Source organism: Columba livia, chromosome 7 (genome assembly GCF_036013475.1).
Source record: "Columba livia isolate bColLiv1 breed racing homer chromosome 7, bColLiv1.pat.W.v2, whole genome shotgun sequence".
NCBI classification, from domain to species: Eukaryota; Metazoa; Chordata; class Aves; order Columbiformes; family Columbidae; genus Columba; species Columba livia.
Genome location: NC_088608.1, coordinates 12,266,799 through 12,283,954, shown reverse-complemented (window position 1 = coordinate 12,283,954; position 17,156 = coordinate 12,266,799). Strand labels below are relative to the sequence as shown.

The 17,156-nt window shown below is 42.5% G+C and overlaps 1 protein-coding gene across 5 annotated transcripts in view; it reads left to right on the top strand.

Moving 5' to 3' along the window:
• SLC15A2 (solute carrier family 15 member 2) overlaps positions 1-17,156 on the top strand; it is a 62,897-nt gene that overhangs the window by 22,547 nt on the left and 23,194 nt on the right. For all 5 annotated transcript variants that reach the window (XM_065070532.1, XM_065070533.1, XM_065070534.1 and 2 more), the window contains 9 exons: positions 373-472; positions 5,479-5,569; positions 7,712-7,789; positions 10,404-10,486; positions 11,723-11,809; positions 12,128-12,217; positions 12,566-12,610; positions 14,783-14,815; positions 15,889-15,977. In XM_065070532.1, the coding sequence (XP_064926604.1) occupies positions 373-472; positions 5,479-5,569; positions 7,712-7,789; positions 10,404-10,486; positions 11,723-11,809; positions 12,128-12,217; positions 12,566-12,610; positions 14,783-14,815; positions 15,889-15,977 (696 nt within the window). The remainder of the gene's footprint in view (positions 1-372; positions 473-5,478; positions 5,570-7,711; positions 7,790-10,403; positions 10,487-11,722; positions 11,810-12,127; positions 12,218-12,565; positions 12,611-14,782; positions 14,816-15,888; positions 15,978-17,156) is intronic.

Below are 17,156 nucleotides of genomic sequence, written 5' to 3'. Positions count from 1 at the left end.
TTATTCAGTTTGTCTGAGTTTGTCTGAACTTACCGCAAAAGGCTACAGGAAAAAACCTTTTTTTTCCTCCCAATTGATCTCTGCAATCTTGTTCACATATGAGTGAAAAGCAATCCCACGGATCTTTGATCTCTAGTGTGTCCATTGGGCCTCAGAACAGTAAGAAACTGACAAAACCAGTTTGGTTAATTGGCTGGTACTGAGTGCAGAAATGAGGATAATGAATTTGTTTTTCCCACTTATCTGGCTCATTGTCACTACCTGTGTGCAAAACACAATGATACCAGAGGAATCATGGTTGGGTGATGCTAAAATGCTCTTATAAGCACTGGAAAGGTTCTACAATGGTGATATTTTTGTTTTTGCATGAAGGATCCTGTCTATGGTTGGCCTGTTCTTGATTGCCCTTGGAACAGGAGGCATCAAGCCCTGTGTCTCTGCATTTGGTGGGGACCAGTTTGAAGAGGAACATGTAAGATTTCTTTCATAAAATCTGTAGTGTCTGCTTGCTTTATGAGGTTGTTTATATGATCAAATCCTGTTGTACTGGAATAAGGACCAGTTTGCTAAGAAAAGATGTAGTAAGATGTGAGGTAGGGTGGTTTGCATAAGATTTGAGAGAATCTGGATGCTTCAGGAAAGAAAAATGACCACAGAACAGGACTTATATTGGGGAGCACAGGTCATAATTGCATCAAATCATCTAAATATTAATTGAACATCAGAATAGTTGGAAGATCCTGTATCATGTATTATGGAACTCTAGCCATTTCTGAACCAGCTTAACAGGGATGCTTATAATGCACTCCAATGAAATACAGCAAATTAAGGAGACAATTGTATTACTAGCCTGCGCTTCCTTGGGAATAATTCCTCAAAACAGTTGTAGTCTGTGTTTGATGTTGTTCAGAATGAACTGTAGGAAATTCCAGCCATTTGAAAGTAGTGCTGGTGTCAAATCTACCCAGGATGCTTTTTAGATATTCCAGAATGGAAAGTTCTGAAGAGTTGAGAAAAATCTTTCTTTTTAGCTCTGTTTGTGCTCTGCATCCTGTGAATCGTAGTCCAGTTGCTTTGTGTCCTTGTTCTCCAACATGAGTGCTTAACCTGTGCTAATCTCAAACTCCCATTATGCAGCATAATGGCTCAACCAGTGATAAGGTAGTTCTTAAAGAAGCAGAGCAGGTCAGGAAGTACTAATCCTCAGTAAAAAAGCATAGTTTGTAAATTGACACAAAATTAAACACTTAAGTATATGTTCACCTAATACACAAATAAAACTATCAGTTTTCTGAATGCCAGTATTCAAATCAGCAACTCCTGTGCATGGCACGAGTTCTCAAATATGCAGAAGGCCACTGCTACAAGAAAGAAAATGACTGTTTGGGTCTGTCATGTGTAGGCTTAAATTCAAGGAGGATTATGTGGTATTGATAATAGGAAAAATTTTCCAGAACTAGATCTAGAGAAGTACTGGAAAAGACTAGGAGCTTTGGGAGACGGAAATTCTCAACAACGGAGATGTTGAAGAAGGACAGTGTGGACTAATTGTCTGTCAGGGAAGGCACCAGTAGAGTTGGACAAGGGATGGGAGCCTCATAGGATAGTTTGGTGTTTGTCATGTAGTCAGCATTTAATGAACGAATAATACCGACTAGAACGTTTGTTTTAAAATTTTGGGAAGACTTGTACTTTCTGCACATGAACTGTGTGATGTTGAATTGAATGAAGCTCACGTTTACTAAGGAATAACAAAACCCAAGATGATTCACAGTCGCTTGTTCAAAGCAGATCCTTCAGCAGGCATGTCCATCCTGTGGTGTCAGTTGGACTTGGTGCTTTCAGGGGAGCTGCAGAAAAGGGAGTAGCGATCATGTGGTGGTCACCAGCCTCCCCAGTTGGCACAACTCTGACCAAAAGCAGGCTGGCAATACAGCGTGCGTGCGTGCTCTGGGAATACGCTGTGTGCACACCAGCTTGTGGGCATCCCAGCTTGCAGTGCCGATAGTTGTCCCAAAAGGATTCTAACAGGTGGTCTAGCAGCATTTTCAGAAGTGCTGCTTCTATGAATATTAATGATTAATAATGTTTATCCAGCATCTTTCAATTACCACCTAATTACAGTGTGATAATATGTACCACTTATCTTCAGAGTGTTTTATAGACTTCAGCTAATGAATCTCAGCACCCCAGTCAGGCACACACATATTATTACTGAAACTTGTAACCGCAACTGAGTTAGAGAAAAACCTGAGCTGCCTGCAGTTGTGTGAGCCTGTGAAAATTCTCTGCATTCAGACTACACCTCTCCAGCAAATTTATCAAATACTAAGGCTCAAACATTCACCTGTGTGTTGCCTTCAAGAGAAACTAATTTAGAGAAAGAAAACTCTAAAAGGCCTTGTGATAAGGACAATGTATTCTACTCTATTCATTCTTTTCAGAATAGACAGTTTTGTATTTTGCCATTTTGAAATGAGTTGGCCTTTCAGAAGAAAAAAAAAAAGGTTTTATGCTATGTGACAGGAAATTTAAGTCTTCAAAATTGGAACAAGAAGTTCTGATTTTGTAAGGAGTGAAAGGTTTGGGGCCAACCAGAATATTTGTCCTCTCCAGAGTGGTGTTTGAGAGGACTTATCAGGTTTTTCATCTTCCACTCCAGGTAGGATGAAATAAGTTTCTGAAAATTCCAAATGAAATGATGCATTTGATTCCCCTCTAGTTTTCAGGACACCAATAAACTTCAGCTGAGCCTTTAAGTGCACAGGCTTAGTTGTTCCATCTGGAAACTAGGGATGTGGTAGTTCTGTATATAAAATGAATAAATAAATTGCCCCTGCTATTATCATGTAGACACAAATTTATGTTTTGAGGTAAATGCATACCATTGGTCTGGTTTTCTTTTAAATACTTTATGAGTACAATAGGCTTGGGTCTGCCACTTTGAGAACAGTGCTACTACAACCAGTGATGGAGACTGATTCAGCAGGTGGTCAGACAGGGAAAGTAGATTTATCTGCAGGAGATTTCCAAGCATCTTTGTCTGTAGGATTAGGAGTCCAAGCTAAAAATGCCTGAACAAAATTTTATTTACGATATGTTACTTGAATGCAAAGGCTGCTGTGCATATTAATTAAAGACCATAGCTGCTTTCAAACAGTGTGATATGGTGTTTAAGGTACTAAATAGCTTTCTCTTTGTTTCTTTATTTTTGGTTGCCAAGGAGATCAGGATTATTGTGTATGGTACCTTTTCTCAAATTAGCTAATCCAAATCATGTTGTTAATGTACGTCTGCTCCAAAGATCAAGAAAATGAGAAGGCAATTCCTTTTTTCTGATCAGTGTAATTTGCAAGCTGCTGGGTCATTTTTTTTGTACTCACTCCTGCTTTTCTCCGAACATTATTTTTTGTATCACTAAAATCTCAAAATGTGTGAAATAAGATGCCCCAAATTATTTATGCATCACTACTCGCTTCTCTTACCAGCACATTCTTTTGGTGATTCTTGCTCTAGATTTTACCACGAGTTTTTCTCAGCTCTCAGAAATCTGAATTGCTCAGATAGGAAAGGTTAGAGCTGTGGCATGAGAATTTGACCAGAAGGGGGCAGGACTGTGAGGACTCTACTGCACCACCCACACGAACCCATGTTAGAGCTGCTGTGGGACTGGAAGAGATTGCTGAGGCTTCTCATTTCTCTAGATTTCCTTATGATGACAAAAAAACTGTCACAAGGATAGAATGAAGTAGAAAACATACTTGTACTAGCTTAGCAGCAGAAAGCTCCAGGTAATCTCAAACACTGGTAAGGACAGAAATGGAGTATAAGAGATAGTAAGATCCAGTGCTGTTCACTATTAAGTATGGGAACATGCCATAGAGATGATTATTATAAGGCCTACTAATCTTTTAATCTATGATAAATCATTTACAAGTAATGTATGGATTAGACTGTGTGAGATGTGCTAGGTAATAAAACTGCAGAAGACCCAAAAGCTTGGGTTGGTGAGGTCTTCATAAATGTGCTAGACCAAGGTAAAAAGTCTTTAATCTGAGTGAGGGGACATCCAGACTTGTGGTGGGTGTCAGCAGGAGGCGATGGGGCTCTCACACTCACCTTCCCAGTACCTGCTTCACAAGGTGACACAAAGAAAAGTTTGTTACATTTTTTGATCCCAGGCTTCATTCCTTAAGAGCTATTCTCTTTTAGCCACCTGGAATTCTTCACGTTTTCTCCTGTTTTCTAGCCTTGTGAATATCCTTCTCTCAGGGAGCAGAAGGAAGCAGGACATGTTAGGAGAGAGGACAGAACCAGGTTCCTGAGGAGCTTCCTCACACTCAGCTTAGTTAAAGCTTCGCATTCAAATGATGCTCAGGTCATAGAGATGTGTCTTCAGGTGCTCTAAGGAGTGTTCTACCAGGCACCAAGCCATGTCCTGAGGAATTTGCTTACTACCTTTACAGCACCTAGTGACAGCTGGGAGCAAGGCCTAGATACATATGGAGTGTATTGGCTGCCTGGGCTTGGGCTGTCCTTAAAAGCTGGTTTCGCTGACTCAAGTGTCCCATAGCTGGTAATGCAGATGAGTGTGAGGTAGGTCAGGTATCCTGCTCCTGTTTGTCCAGTCTGCTGCACACCCCCCTCCCTGGCACAGGGAGAGGATTTAGCACTGTGTGTGTGCGACTGTACATCTATGTCTCCCTCACAAGCAAGGAGAGGCTGCTCTTGGTTGAATACCCTACACGTTAATCCCACAAAAAGGATCAAACTCTGCATCGAGTTCTTGATTCCTTCTAAATTATGAACTCCACAGGAAGAAAGATGATCAACAGGAATCCTTTGTATGGGCTATAATATGTTACAACATCAGTTAAATTCTGAACTCTTTTTTTCTTACAGTTCATCCTTCCATCAGGCTCTTGAATTTGCTCCCGTAGATGTAATTTACGCTATTAGTTTGAGGTTGACTGGCCTCAGTTTGATAATCCATCTGATGGATACCTCTCATTTGCTGGCACTCTCTCATTTATGTTGTCACTACCAGCTCCCCAAAATACACAGATTTCTTTTTCTATTCCTACACAGGAGAAGAGGGAAAAAAAGAGCTCAGACATGGGAAAAAATTATGAGCTTGTGAAACTGCCAAACTGGATTGAATTAGGTGACAGAGGTTCTGAATCATGCTACTTGTTGTGAATAAGTAAATGCTCTCCCCTTCTTCCAATCTCACAACACTCTTGGAGCAGTGGCTTTTCCTCTGAAATGCCAAAAAGCCCCAAAGCACTTCTCAAGTAACGTAGGCTGATTTGTGGGAGCATTTACCATCACCTGAACGCAAGCTTGTTTGCTTAACATTTTATGCACTGTGTGTCAATATTTACCCAGCCTTCCTAACAAGAAAATTGATAGTGTTCAATTTGCAAGCCTGATGCTGTGTGTTACCCATGACATTGATATTGTCTTCCTTTGTTTTAGACTTCGGAGAGAAACCAGTTTTTTTCAATCTTCTATTTATCCATTAATGCTGGAAGTTTGATCTCCACGTTTGTAACTCCTGTATTAAGAGGTCAGTGTTGATTTAGAATAAGACAATAAATTAGCTGCCCTCTGACTACTCTGCTGGACATAGTTAGGCTCTTATGAGAACCAAATGGCAGAAATTACATTATCTGTGGAGTGACCAGTGTATTGCATTTATGCCTTCTTAATACTGCCATAGCAGCATAACAGATTTATAGTACTAGCAGACAAGTCACAGAAACTATATTCCTGGTTTTATTTCAAAGGCAACCTAAGCTGTAGATTTAAAGTATGAAAGGTGGAAGGATCTGTATGGTCATCTAATCCTCCTCGTTGCCAGTGAGGCATTATTCTCCCGTCTTGCCTGCAGGTTGCCTGTGGATGTGAACTGATCTCTGCTGCCCTGCACAGGTGTCAGGGCTGAAAAACTCAGCAAGGCTGGTTTTGAAGTCCTGCCTTCTCCCTCCCACAGGAGGTTGCTGGCTTCTGGAGGGCTCTGTCCTGGCACCCAGGCGTGTCTGCGTGGGTCTGCTTGCAAGATTGCAGCCCTGAGCAACGTGCCTTGAAGACAAAGCACAGGCCCATGCCCCACTTAAGACCTACTTTACATTCTGTCCAGCTTGCACAACTCCTTTTAGCCTCTGAGTCTCCCTGCACTTACTTCATTGTATTGCAGTGCGTGGAAGCCAAGGAGGTTGGCATGCTCTAAATACAGACACAGAGGCAGAGCAGCAGGCCATAGGCGATGGGGACAGGGACAAGGTAGCCTTCACACTTTGTAGCAATTTTTTCTTTGGGTTGCATGGCCTCCGGGAAGCTTTTTTTTGTTGTTGTTCAGAGTTATTTTAACAGGCCATTAATTTCACAAGGCTGTGGGCAGTTGTGCTTGTCTCATATTTACACCATGCATATGGACAAAGACAAATGCTGTATCTTGTGCTTTTTCTCTCACTGTTGTCCCCAGGTCAGCATTCTGTTGGGAAAAGGCTTTTGCCCAACATAGTGAGCAGATGAAAATCCAGTCCCCTTCCTAGCAATAAACTAGTTGCAACAAGGAAATGAAGTAGAGAGGATGGGGAAAGAGTAACATTTCTGCTAAATGTGAAAGCTTGTCTTGGAAAAGCAAGAAATGTCGTTCATAGACATTTGGCAGAAATGTGGAATACATACTTTTAGGTGGAGAAGTCCGACTCATTTTGCATGTCAGAAGTTCAGTGTGTCCATAATGTCTCACTGCCAGCTTTGTTGGATTTTAGCTAATTTGCTGAGAATGAGTAAATAAAGGCTACGCACACACAGAGCTATGTAGCTGACTGTGACTGAGCAGGGACAACAGGAACAACTGAAAGTTTCATGAGTTGGTTTCCTGTTAAGTATGTTGGCTTGTTTTAGCCATTTTGTTATTACTCCGTGTAACCATGCAGTAATTTGTAGCCATTGGCATACAAACGCAGAGCCCACTGCTGCCTTGCTGTTTGCAACTGAACTTCTAAATTCATATGGTCTGAGAACCGACCTGGTCCAAGAGGTACAGGGTTTCTGTGAATCACAGCTCACATCTGTTAAAGCTGTGCTGTAACAACCCTGGCTTTGTGATGGGTTGTTGGAAGACCTGACATTTGGAGCAGGCTACCTCTAGTGAGATTGGGAAGGTGTCAAGAAGGGGACCTGGAGCATTATGACCAATCCTGTGCTTCCACTTATTTATTAATAATAGGGGTATTAGCTTCCACTTTTTCTACTGTGGGTCGCTATGAAATCAGATTCAGGTTTTTAGCTCAGTAATTCATGCAGCTGGCACAAATAACATGGAAACACAGTACTGGTTATTTAGATGTAGGCAAATTCAGAGTGACTTCAGTTTGTTTATTTTATATGTTACAGGTTTTTTTTCCCCAATTACAGTTCCTACTACTTCTTTATACCTGTTTGTCTGCCCTCTCCCTTTTAACATCCTCATCAAAATCCCATTATCTGCTACTTTTGCTGGCAGATGCTAACCCTGTTTCCAAATTGTCTTCATCAAGGGAGGACAACTGTTTCAAGGAGATTCAATTCACAGTGTCAAGCACCAGCAAAGAAGATTTAAAACCAGGGGAACAGACTGATTTAGGGGAAGCAAATCAAAGGCCCTGGTAACATAAATCTGACTGTAATGAGGTGTGTTTATTTCTGACTTGTTTTTCAGGGGATGTGAAATGTTTTGGAGAGGATTGTTATGCACTGGCTTTTGGTGTTCCAGCAGCACTGATGGTGTTGGCGCTTGGTGAGTGGAAACAATAATGCTTGTGATAGGAATTACCATTTTTGAGTCAATGGGCAGATGAGAAAATGCACAAATTCACTAGCTCTGGATGGATACTGTGTTGGGAAACTCAAGGGATCAAGGTCATCCAACAATTCCACAGTTGAGAACAGCAAGAAAAAGCACTAGTTGGCTTAGTGGTGGGCAGAATGTGGTTTTACTGCAATTCTTTATTGGGATACTGATGAGAGGGTGGTCTGGTGGATGTTTCACAACACAGTTGCCTTGCTCTGTAAAGCAAAGGAAGGCACCAAAATGACTCTCCTGATGGCTTGCAACTTTGCCTATGAGCAGGTTTGGCCTTTGAACTGCAATCTGAGCAGTCCTCAGAGTCCCCCACCTTACAGAAGAGAAGCTTAGTGTGCCACTACTAACCTTTCCACAGGCTCTTTGCAGCTTGGGGCCATCTTTAATGGCTCAGGCTTTTGCTTTGGAATCTGTGCACAATACAGAAATTGCAGAAGGAGCTGAATGAGATGTTACTTTATTTTGAGCTGTCTCACTTTGCTTGGCTGAAGTAATTCCCACAATTACAGTGACAGGTTATTATTATGTTGCAATAAAAAGCCCTTATTGTCCAAGTGTCAGGAGGCAGCCACAATCACCCTGCCTCCTTAAAGCTTGCATCTTAGCCCCATTAATGTACTTGTCAAGATTTCTTCTTCAACCTTTATAAAATACTCAGCGATTTCCACTTTCTTACTGTTAGTCTTTGGTAGCCAGTACAGAGAACATCCCATTAGCTTTAGTTTCACAGTTGCAAGCTGCTGAGGGGAGCAGTCCCCTTATTATGCTGTATTTGAGAGGTTTTGACACAGCATGGGGTGACTTATCGTTCAGCTTGTTAGCTTAATTGAGAGACGTGATTTTTACCACAGCATCTGATTTGAAAAGTTCGTCTATCACAGAATGTGGATATTGCTCTTTCCCCTCAAACTTCCACCAGAGGAAAGAGCCAGGACACTGGAGAAATGTTATCAGACCACAGCTAAAGTTATGGCAATTATTTTCAAAAAACTGCATGGTCACAGGCCTGAGAAGCTTCCCTTTTCCCCTGTGGCCTGTTCCTATCAGTTTAAGGCAGCACAGGCTCCTCTGTGATGAATGTTTCTAGCAGGGTAGTAGTTGCCCAGGGGAAAATGGAAGTGTAAATATTGCAGTTTCTGTGAGGGCATCAATCGAAATGTGCTTTTAGCTGGTGTCCTGCTGCCAGATTCCAGGGCCTGCCCAGCAAAGCAACTCCGTGTTCTTTAGTAACATGCTAAAATGCTTTTGGAAGTGATATATTTGACTATGTGAGCAGCATGCAGAACTGGAGAAAATACCCTTTCAGCCGTGACTGGCCCTCTCTCTGTGGTGATGGAAAGCCGGGATAGATTTAGAGGCAGAAAAGAAATCTTATGGAACAAGATTTTCTGAGCTGCTTCAGTTTCTGAAAGATGGGGGAAGATTAATACTGTTTAATTCCAAAAGCCAAATGTATGCAAGAACCCCAGTTCCTAAAGGAGTCAATGACATCACCAGAAGATATTTCAGAGCATCAAATCAACCACCTTTTAGAGGTGTCAACAGGTCCACAGGGAAAAGTTAGGTAGTGCAACTACCTACCCCGGGGGACTTTGGACAAGTGTCTTTCACTGCTACTCATCAAAACTGACTTTAGAGGTCTCTCTGACAGTTCTGCAAGTCGAAACTGAATGCAAAGGGTCTTCTCAGTCAGAAAAGAGAAATGAGTTCCCTGCAGTGTCCCAGACCTTCTGTGTTAGGACAGAGGTGCCTGCTTTTCTCCACTGGCTGCCAAATGACCCAGACAATTGGGTTAGTTTAAAAGGTTGAGGTTGGTTTGTTATATGGATTTCATGCTCAGCTTTTATTATGTTTCTCCCTGCTAATGTCTGTGGAATTGCAATGTTCTCAGAGGCTCTCAAAGACCAGAACAAATGATATGTCATCAGATAGCCCCCGCTCTGATAGGATTTTGAAGGCTCAGTCCAATATTCTTTGTGCTTTGAAGGAGAAAACCAAGACAAAACAATATCTTAAATTGTATATCCCTTTGTGGAAACCATAAATTGACATAATTTCAGTTAACACCAGTGTGTGATGCAGTGACTTTTGTGGCAGTTTCTGTTTAAATGTGTGTGAGATGGAAGCACACAGAGCCTGCTTTGGATCTCACATGGTTGCAACAGCTCAGGGATTATTTCTAACATCAGGTGCAGCAATTTAATGTGAGTTATATTTTAAGTTTAGCTAACAAAAAGCATAGATGGGGGGTAATTTCAGATCTTTGATTTTCAGTATGAATCAGGAGTGCAGGTGCTTGTTGTGCAGATAATGAGAAGATGATGGTGACTTCTTAGGGATCACACTGCCTCTTGTAGGATGTTGTGTTTTCTTCCACCTGAAGGCACTGAAGGAGTGCTATATATTTATTTTATTCAAAGTGCAATCCTGTAAGCCTCAAGGCCAGAGGATTTCTTTTGAATACAGGGGTAGGGGATCCTTCCCAGAAGACAGTGCAAGATCAAGCTTCAGTCACGTGAATTCCCATTTGGATTATAATGTTTTTCAGTTGTGTTCATTGCTGGAAGTGGACTGTACAGAAAAACACCACCGCAGGGGAACGTCTTACTTGAAGTGTGCAAATGCATCGGTGTAAGTGTGTGCTATTCTCTCTTTTTCATGCATGATTCTGAGGCTGCAGATCAGAAAAGTGCAAAGGGAAAGGGGAGGTTACATTTGGAGCTCTTCTGTATGCTACTTCTGGATATCTTGCTAATGAGCTGTAAAGAATAAGAGACACATTTGCGTCCTAGCTTGTTCTTTCAACATTTCATTTGTTTTTTCCTAGTGCCATGAACTGTTCGGTTGATGTCAGTAGAATCACTAGTGGCAGAAGCTGGCGGAGACTGAACTGAAAGGAAAACTCAAACTCACAGAGTATCACATATATGATTCAGTTTTTACAGCTGAATAATTTTACCGAAGTTTATCAGTTCAGCAGACAGTAATAGCCCATGTTCAAATTATGCACATTAAGCATGTTCATATAAATGGAAGAGACACCTGCTGAAGTTGCATTATAGCTTTATAAATTATTTTTCATAGTGTGTGAGCTGAATATAGTATGAGAAATAAATACTTTCTTATTATTAGGTGGATAATGATGTTTGTTTTTCAGGAAGCTGTTGCTAACAGCAAATGTTTTCTTTTTACCCAGGTCAATCCTAGTGACAGGTTTACCTTGGGGAAACAGGACAGTTCTTAAGGACAGGACTTTTAACTGAGTTCTGCCACTCTAATTGCCAGGGTGGCTGTGTTCAGTGGCTGGAGCACAAGCACGAACAAACAAGTTACAAATCTGGTGTCGCTGATATCTCCTCCAGTGAGAAACCAACCTGAAAGCTGGTCTGGGACTGAATGGGTCATGCGCTTTACCAGGAGTATGCAATGAGGACTAAAGAACAGGAGAGTTCTAGTTTTGACATTGTTTTGGATAATGAGGCATTTCCTCCCCAGCACAGTGGTCAATCCAACAAGTGCTCTTTGGGAAAGAAATGAAGAAATTATGTTTAAAGCTTTATCATGTAGAAGGTTTTAAATCCAGCAAGAAACATTCTTTGGGGGGCTAGTTTGTTTTTGTCTGTGAAAGATAAGCCCATGAGGTAGTTCATTCCCACATCATGCTTTTTAATCAACCGATGTCACAGAAAATTTCCTGCAGAGAGTTGGTCATAAAGTAACCAATGCTAGATTTTTTAATTGTCCAGCAAAACTCTTGCAATTTTCTTGTGCTGTTTATGTTTGAGGATGGAGAGGGTGGCCTTCAGCTGGGAATGTGACAAGGGCAGATATGCAAAGAGGCTGTTACTTGCCTGTTTTTCTCCCTAGTTTGCTATTAAGAACAGACTGAAAAATCGCTCCCGTCATATTCCAAAGAGAGATCACTGGCTGGATTGGGCATCAGAAAAATACTCGGTAAGTGATGCTCTAGGTGGCAAGTTTGGAGAGGTAAATGGGGAGATGGGCAGACAATAAGACTGGCCTGGCCACAGCACTCCTCATCGCACCAGGTTCTCGTTTGTCCTGTCCACTCCCACCTCTGTACTCTTCTGACCCTTAATGTATGGTTTAGGTGCTGCACTGAAATGCAGAAATGCAAATATGTCCAATACGTTGAATGAGTGCAATGAGTAACTGGCATGCAGCAAGAAATAGGAGCTCTTATGCTCTGTGGTTTGGATCACATGTTGGCTTTTCACCCTCATCTTACCTTTCTGCCTGTTCTCTTTATAGAAACAGCTGATTGGGGAGGTTAAAATGGTGACACGTGTTCTCTTCCTCTTCATACCGCTGCCAATGTTCTGGGCCCTGTTTGATCAGCAGGTACAGTACAGCGATTTGCAGGTCTGCCCATCAGCCTGGATTTGCACCCTTGTCCTCCCAGAGTAACACCAAATCATCCTGAGGACACAGAGTGCTGTGCTCCTACCAGGTGTCCAGGGGCTTGCCAAGGCAGGACCCACCATTGCTGCTGGCCATCCCTTCGCAGTCCTGACATGTGTCTGGCACAGAAGGGTGAGAAGGATGTACCCTGTCTGCTGGCAGGTGTTACAGGGAAGGGAAGGAATAGATGCAAAATGAGACCTTCAGCACTGTCGTCTTCTCTGTCCCCAAGTTTTCTAGTCCCATAGGGCATCTTGAAGGCTTCACAGCTGTCTGTTTTCTCCTTAGGGATCCAGGTGGACTTTGCAAGCCACAAAAATGAATGCTGATTTTGTAAGTACTTAATGTCACCAGGGCTGGTAAGACTAATAGTAACATCACTGCTCTTGCTTTTTAACCGGAGTGTTGCAGTACTAAGAGCATCTGCTTGATGAGTCTGGGTGAGTTGCACTTTTGGTGATTAGAGGCTCTGTGCAGCCATGTTCAATTCATCACAGCACTTTTTGGCAAGGAGCGAGGGTTGGGGAGCCATCAGCAGCCTGCAAGGCCAGGAGTGCTGGTCTACTGGCAACCAGTTGCTCTGTGACCTTCAACAGGCAGGGTTGGCTGCCCCCACTGAGGACAGAGAAGTCAGGGAAAGTTCACACAGCCCTTGTGAGGTGTAAGTAGAGCTATTGTATTTGTATGTTTCTGCTCTGGATTACTTGGTGATACACTGATGAAGCCTGTAAAACCAGCAGAAATCTTTGTGTAGAGATGTGATGAGGATTAATTAGTTAACAGCCATAAAGTTCTTCAAAAATGTGAATGGCAAACGGTACAGGGTGCAGTGGCAGATAAATGTAGATCAGCTCTCTGCCTAAAAATTTCACCATGCAGGGCTGGTTTACAGATATATATTTTAACATGCCATCTAGATCTTACCTGTGAATGCCCACATCAGAATTTAGACTTGTATGTGCCCATTTTCCAGATTAAAATTGACTTAAAACCCAAAATTTGAGCCCTTCTCTGTCATTCCTGTTAAAAATTGGGCTCTCAGCATGTGACGCTCATAAAGCTTAATTAATTAAAATGAGGTATGAGAAAGATTACACCTTGAGTAATATTTATCCACCTCAGAAAGAGAAAACAAAGTTCATGTGGTTTTTGTGATATATATCTAAAAACTTAATTTTCTGCTGTTTTGCTCACATGCACTTAGTAGAACATCTAAGAATCGCCAGGTGTCTGTGCTTAAACTCTCACTGGTGGGGAAGGACATGTTCGGGGATATTTTCTTTGTCACAGCAAACAGTATAGGTTTTTGGCCTGTGTGTCAGTCTCATTCCCTCTGTACTGGTGAGTTGTCCTGACTAATGAAGGTTAGAATAAACTGCAACATTGGAGTGATCCCACCACTAGGCTTGTTGGTGTTGAAGTTTATAATATTTCAGGTTTTTCACTCCTGTAGAAAAAGGGCTCAACTAGGAAGTCTGGAGTCAAACAGAGAATGATTTAGTGTGAGATGAAATTTTTGCAGGCTTGTTTCCTAATGGCACATTTGTATAGTGTGCACAAAGTAGCAGGAGAAGATGTTTGCCTGATATTTTAAGTAAGTCTCCTTTGCTGTGACCAGTGGTTTCCACTCTTCCAGGAGGCAGAGACAGACAATCATTCCAGATTCAGCTCAGGACAAGGCTGGCAGGCAGGAGAAAACCCCCCATGCAGCTTTCTTGGAAAGATATTATTTCCTTCCTAATTTCCCCCTGTCTTTTCTTCATCATAACTTCAAATGAAAAGCACTGCATGGAGTTCAGACAAATACCAGTCCTTATGTGGAGACAGCCCATTGGGGGACTGAGATCCCTCTATCCATCCCCGTTGACCTTGCCCAGTTGTGGGGGCTGGGTATAGTGATGCAAGGGGAAGCACCTCTTAGAGCCTCAAGGACTCTTGGCTCTAACCAAGAAGTCACAGTTGGACAGTTGACCCAAGACCATTTGGTGCCCTGGGCAGACAGAAGGAGGAGAGCAGTGTTTGTGCAGCCCACTGGCTCAGGGATGGTCTTGTCATCCTTTTGGGGTGCCTGGAAGAAACAGCAACAGAGCTCAGGTCCTGAGCTTGGGAACACTCGCAGGATTTGGGCTTTTCCTATTACAGAAGGAAGGAGGAAGCTCCAAGACCAGATCCCAGCTGGGACGCTAACATGTCTATTCCTCCCCATTTGTCTGGTTCATGGCTCAACCAGTCTGAGAATGAGTCTTAGTACCTATTACAGGCTGTGTCCCAGCTGCCATATATCAAGGTCTGAGTGTAGCTTCCTCCTGCAAAATTATTCTCATCAAACACTGTGTCCTTAGATGACAAGTGTCCAGAGCACAATATCAGCTGCTAAAGCCAACATAAAGCCTTTGAGGAAACAACTTTTGCTGCTGAGGCCTCTCCTGGACTGGCTGCTTATTTGCCATATGTGCTGTTATATTATGGTGTCTATGAATCACTTGGAATATCTTTTTGTTTCAGGGAATATATGTTCTTCAGCCTGACCAAATGCAGGTAAAAGACACTATAGGGTAGGGAATAACCTTCAGAAATGTATTTTTTTTTTTTTTTTCCTCTCATTTTTATTTTTCTTACGGGACCACTGGGTTTTCTCTGTTCCTTTTGAAGGTAATAGCAGTGCTCCTGCTGACTGCTGTGGTGTGGACTCTGCCCTATTGCTCACTAGCTGTTTTGAAAGCTTAGTCTTGGAGTTCAGAAGACTCAAAGGATGTCCTAGCATGGAATTTGAATCCTGCAGAATAGTGCAGAGGTGTGGGGAGACATACCACCGTAGTAGTTCTTGAACCAGTGCTGGCATGTGGAGGATACAAGCTGTGTCTCCTTTTAACAAGCCCCTGCTCTGGGATGAGCATATTACTTGAAATATGTTTACTTCCTCCCTTCCTGCAGGGCAGATGAAAATGTGAAGGCTCCAAGACAGTGTTGTGTTGTCACAGTTAATTACAATTCTTACGGTGAACAGCTCTGGGGAAATTCAAAGCTGTTCTGTTCCCTGAAATCTTAATTCAAAACTGAAACAGCATTTCTCTCTGCTTGTATTTCCATGCTGTATTTTCTTGCTCTGCCACCGCGGGCTGTCAGACAAGCTCTGGCTGTCCCAGGAGAAATGTAGTTCCTGGGGGATTACCAAGATGTGTGGAAGTGCGAGAAATTGCCAGTCTCACAGAGCAGTGCCTGTTCTGCTGCTGCAGTCCCAGGATGTTTCTATTATTGCTGATTTGCTGTAAGGTCCCACTGCAGCACTGAAGGTCACCTGCTTCTATTGTTAGTGGGTTTTGCACTTCTTAAAAACATAATGTTTCAGTTCTCTCTTCAGGGAAATTGGGACAGTGATGCTTGCTTACTTCTTGGAGGGGAGGATATGAAAAAAAACTTATTCATGTCTCTTAAAACTAAATAGCAGAGGCTGTCAGAGTGCAAACTGTGATTATGTTTTAAAAGGAGGTTTCAAAGTGTTTGTTTGTGTCCTTTCTGTAATGGAATTATTTCTGGAGGACAGTGTTTTATGAGTTTAATTACTGAAAGTTGCTTTCTAGTCCCTAAACTCCCATTCTTTTGTGTTGCAGTTCTTAAATCCACTTCTTATTCTTGTCTTCATCCCAATTTTTGATCTTGGACTCTACCCACTGATAAACCTGTGCAAATTTAATTTCACGTAAGTACTTGGGGACAATGCAGATGCCTCAGTTCTTATTCTTTTGCAGCAAGTGTGCAGAATAGCTTTTAAGGAGAAGAAATAGAAATTTCCATTCACCCTTTCTAGTACTTGCGCCTAGTTCAGCCCCAACAGGCAGTGTCACCCTTTTCCATAGGCCCTGGAAATTCTAGAGGGGAAAATTCAGTGATGTTGGATTCTGATTTGTACAGTGTTTCCCTGACAGCAGATAAAGAGCAGTCCGTCTTTGAATTTGATCAACAAGTTTTTTGCCTTATCTCCTACATCGCTCCTAAATAATTCCCTCCCTGAAAAATCTCTGTGGGGCCAAAATTACTGTCTCTCGTGGGCTACAGGTGGTGCTGTGAAAGCAGATTCCGCACTGAAATTTAAACCAATGAGTACAAAAGGGAATTTATTTATGACCCGATCCAAACTAAAATTCTGGATAGACAAAACCAGGGTAAAATGGGGATGGAAGGAGGCTCAGAAGCCTACCCCTTCAGCCTGCTGGCCCTCTCCTATCGTGCTGAGTTACTTGCACCTAAAGAGGTAGTAAAGATATTGTCCAGCCCTGCAGTGGTGCCCCTTGGAGGACACACATCAGAAGCTGTGTTTCTCCGTGCTGCCTCAGTGTGAGCCCTGGAGTGAACCCCAGCTCCACAGAAAAGTTCCTGCCTGATGGCCAGTTCACAGACCAGTTCCCCCCACAGCACAAGCTCACGCACCCATCAGGACCAAGTGCCACGCTCTCTGTGTCCCCTGGGTGTGGGATGCTCATGGGCTCCTGTCACCTTTTGCTGTAGAAGTGGCTGTGGAAACACTGTAGCCTGCAGTCACTGAGTTTATGCAGCTGTAAAAGTTTGTGCTACAAAATCCCAGTGCAGTGTTGAAGATCCTCCTCCCCCCCGCCCCCCCTTTTTTTTTAAATTACAATATGCAAGCGGTAAATATTTTCTTATCTCAGGGTATGGATCTGAGAGGCAGAATTTGTGTTTCTAATCTGAATTTCCCACAGCCCAGTCAGTCTGGAATGTGAATCCACTACAAAGAGTGGAGACCACTGGATCTAGAACCAGATTTCTTTCAAATCTCAACAACTCCATACACAGGTTGACCTGCCTTTCTGGACGTGTTTTATTCTGCTTTATATCAGTTTGTCTCATGTGACTCTGGTAG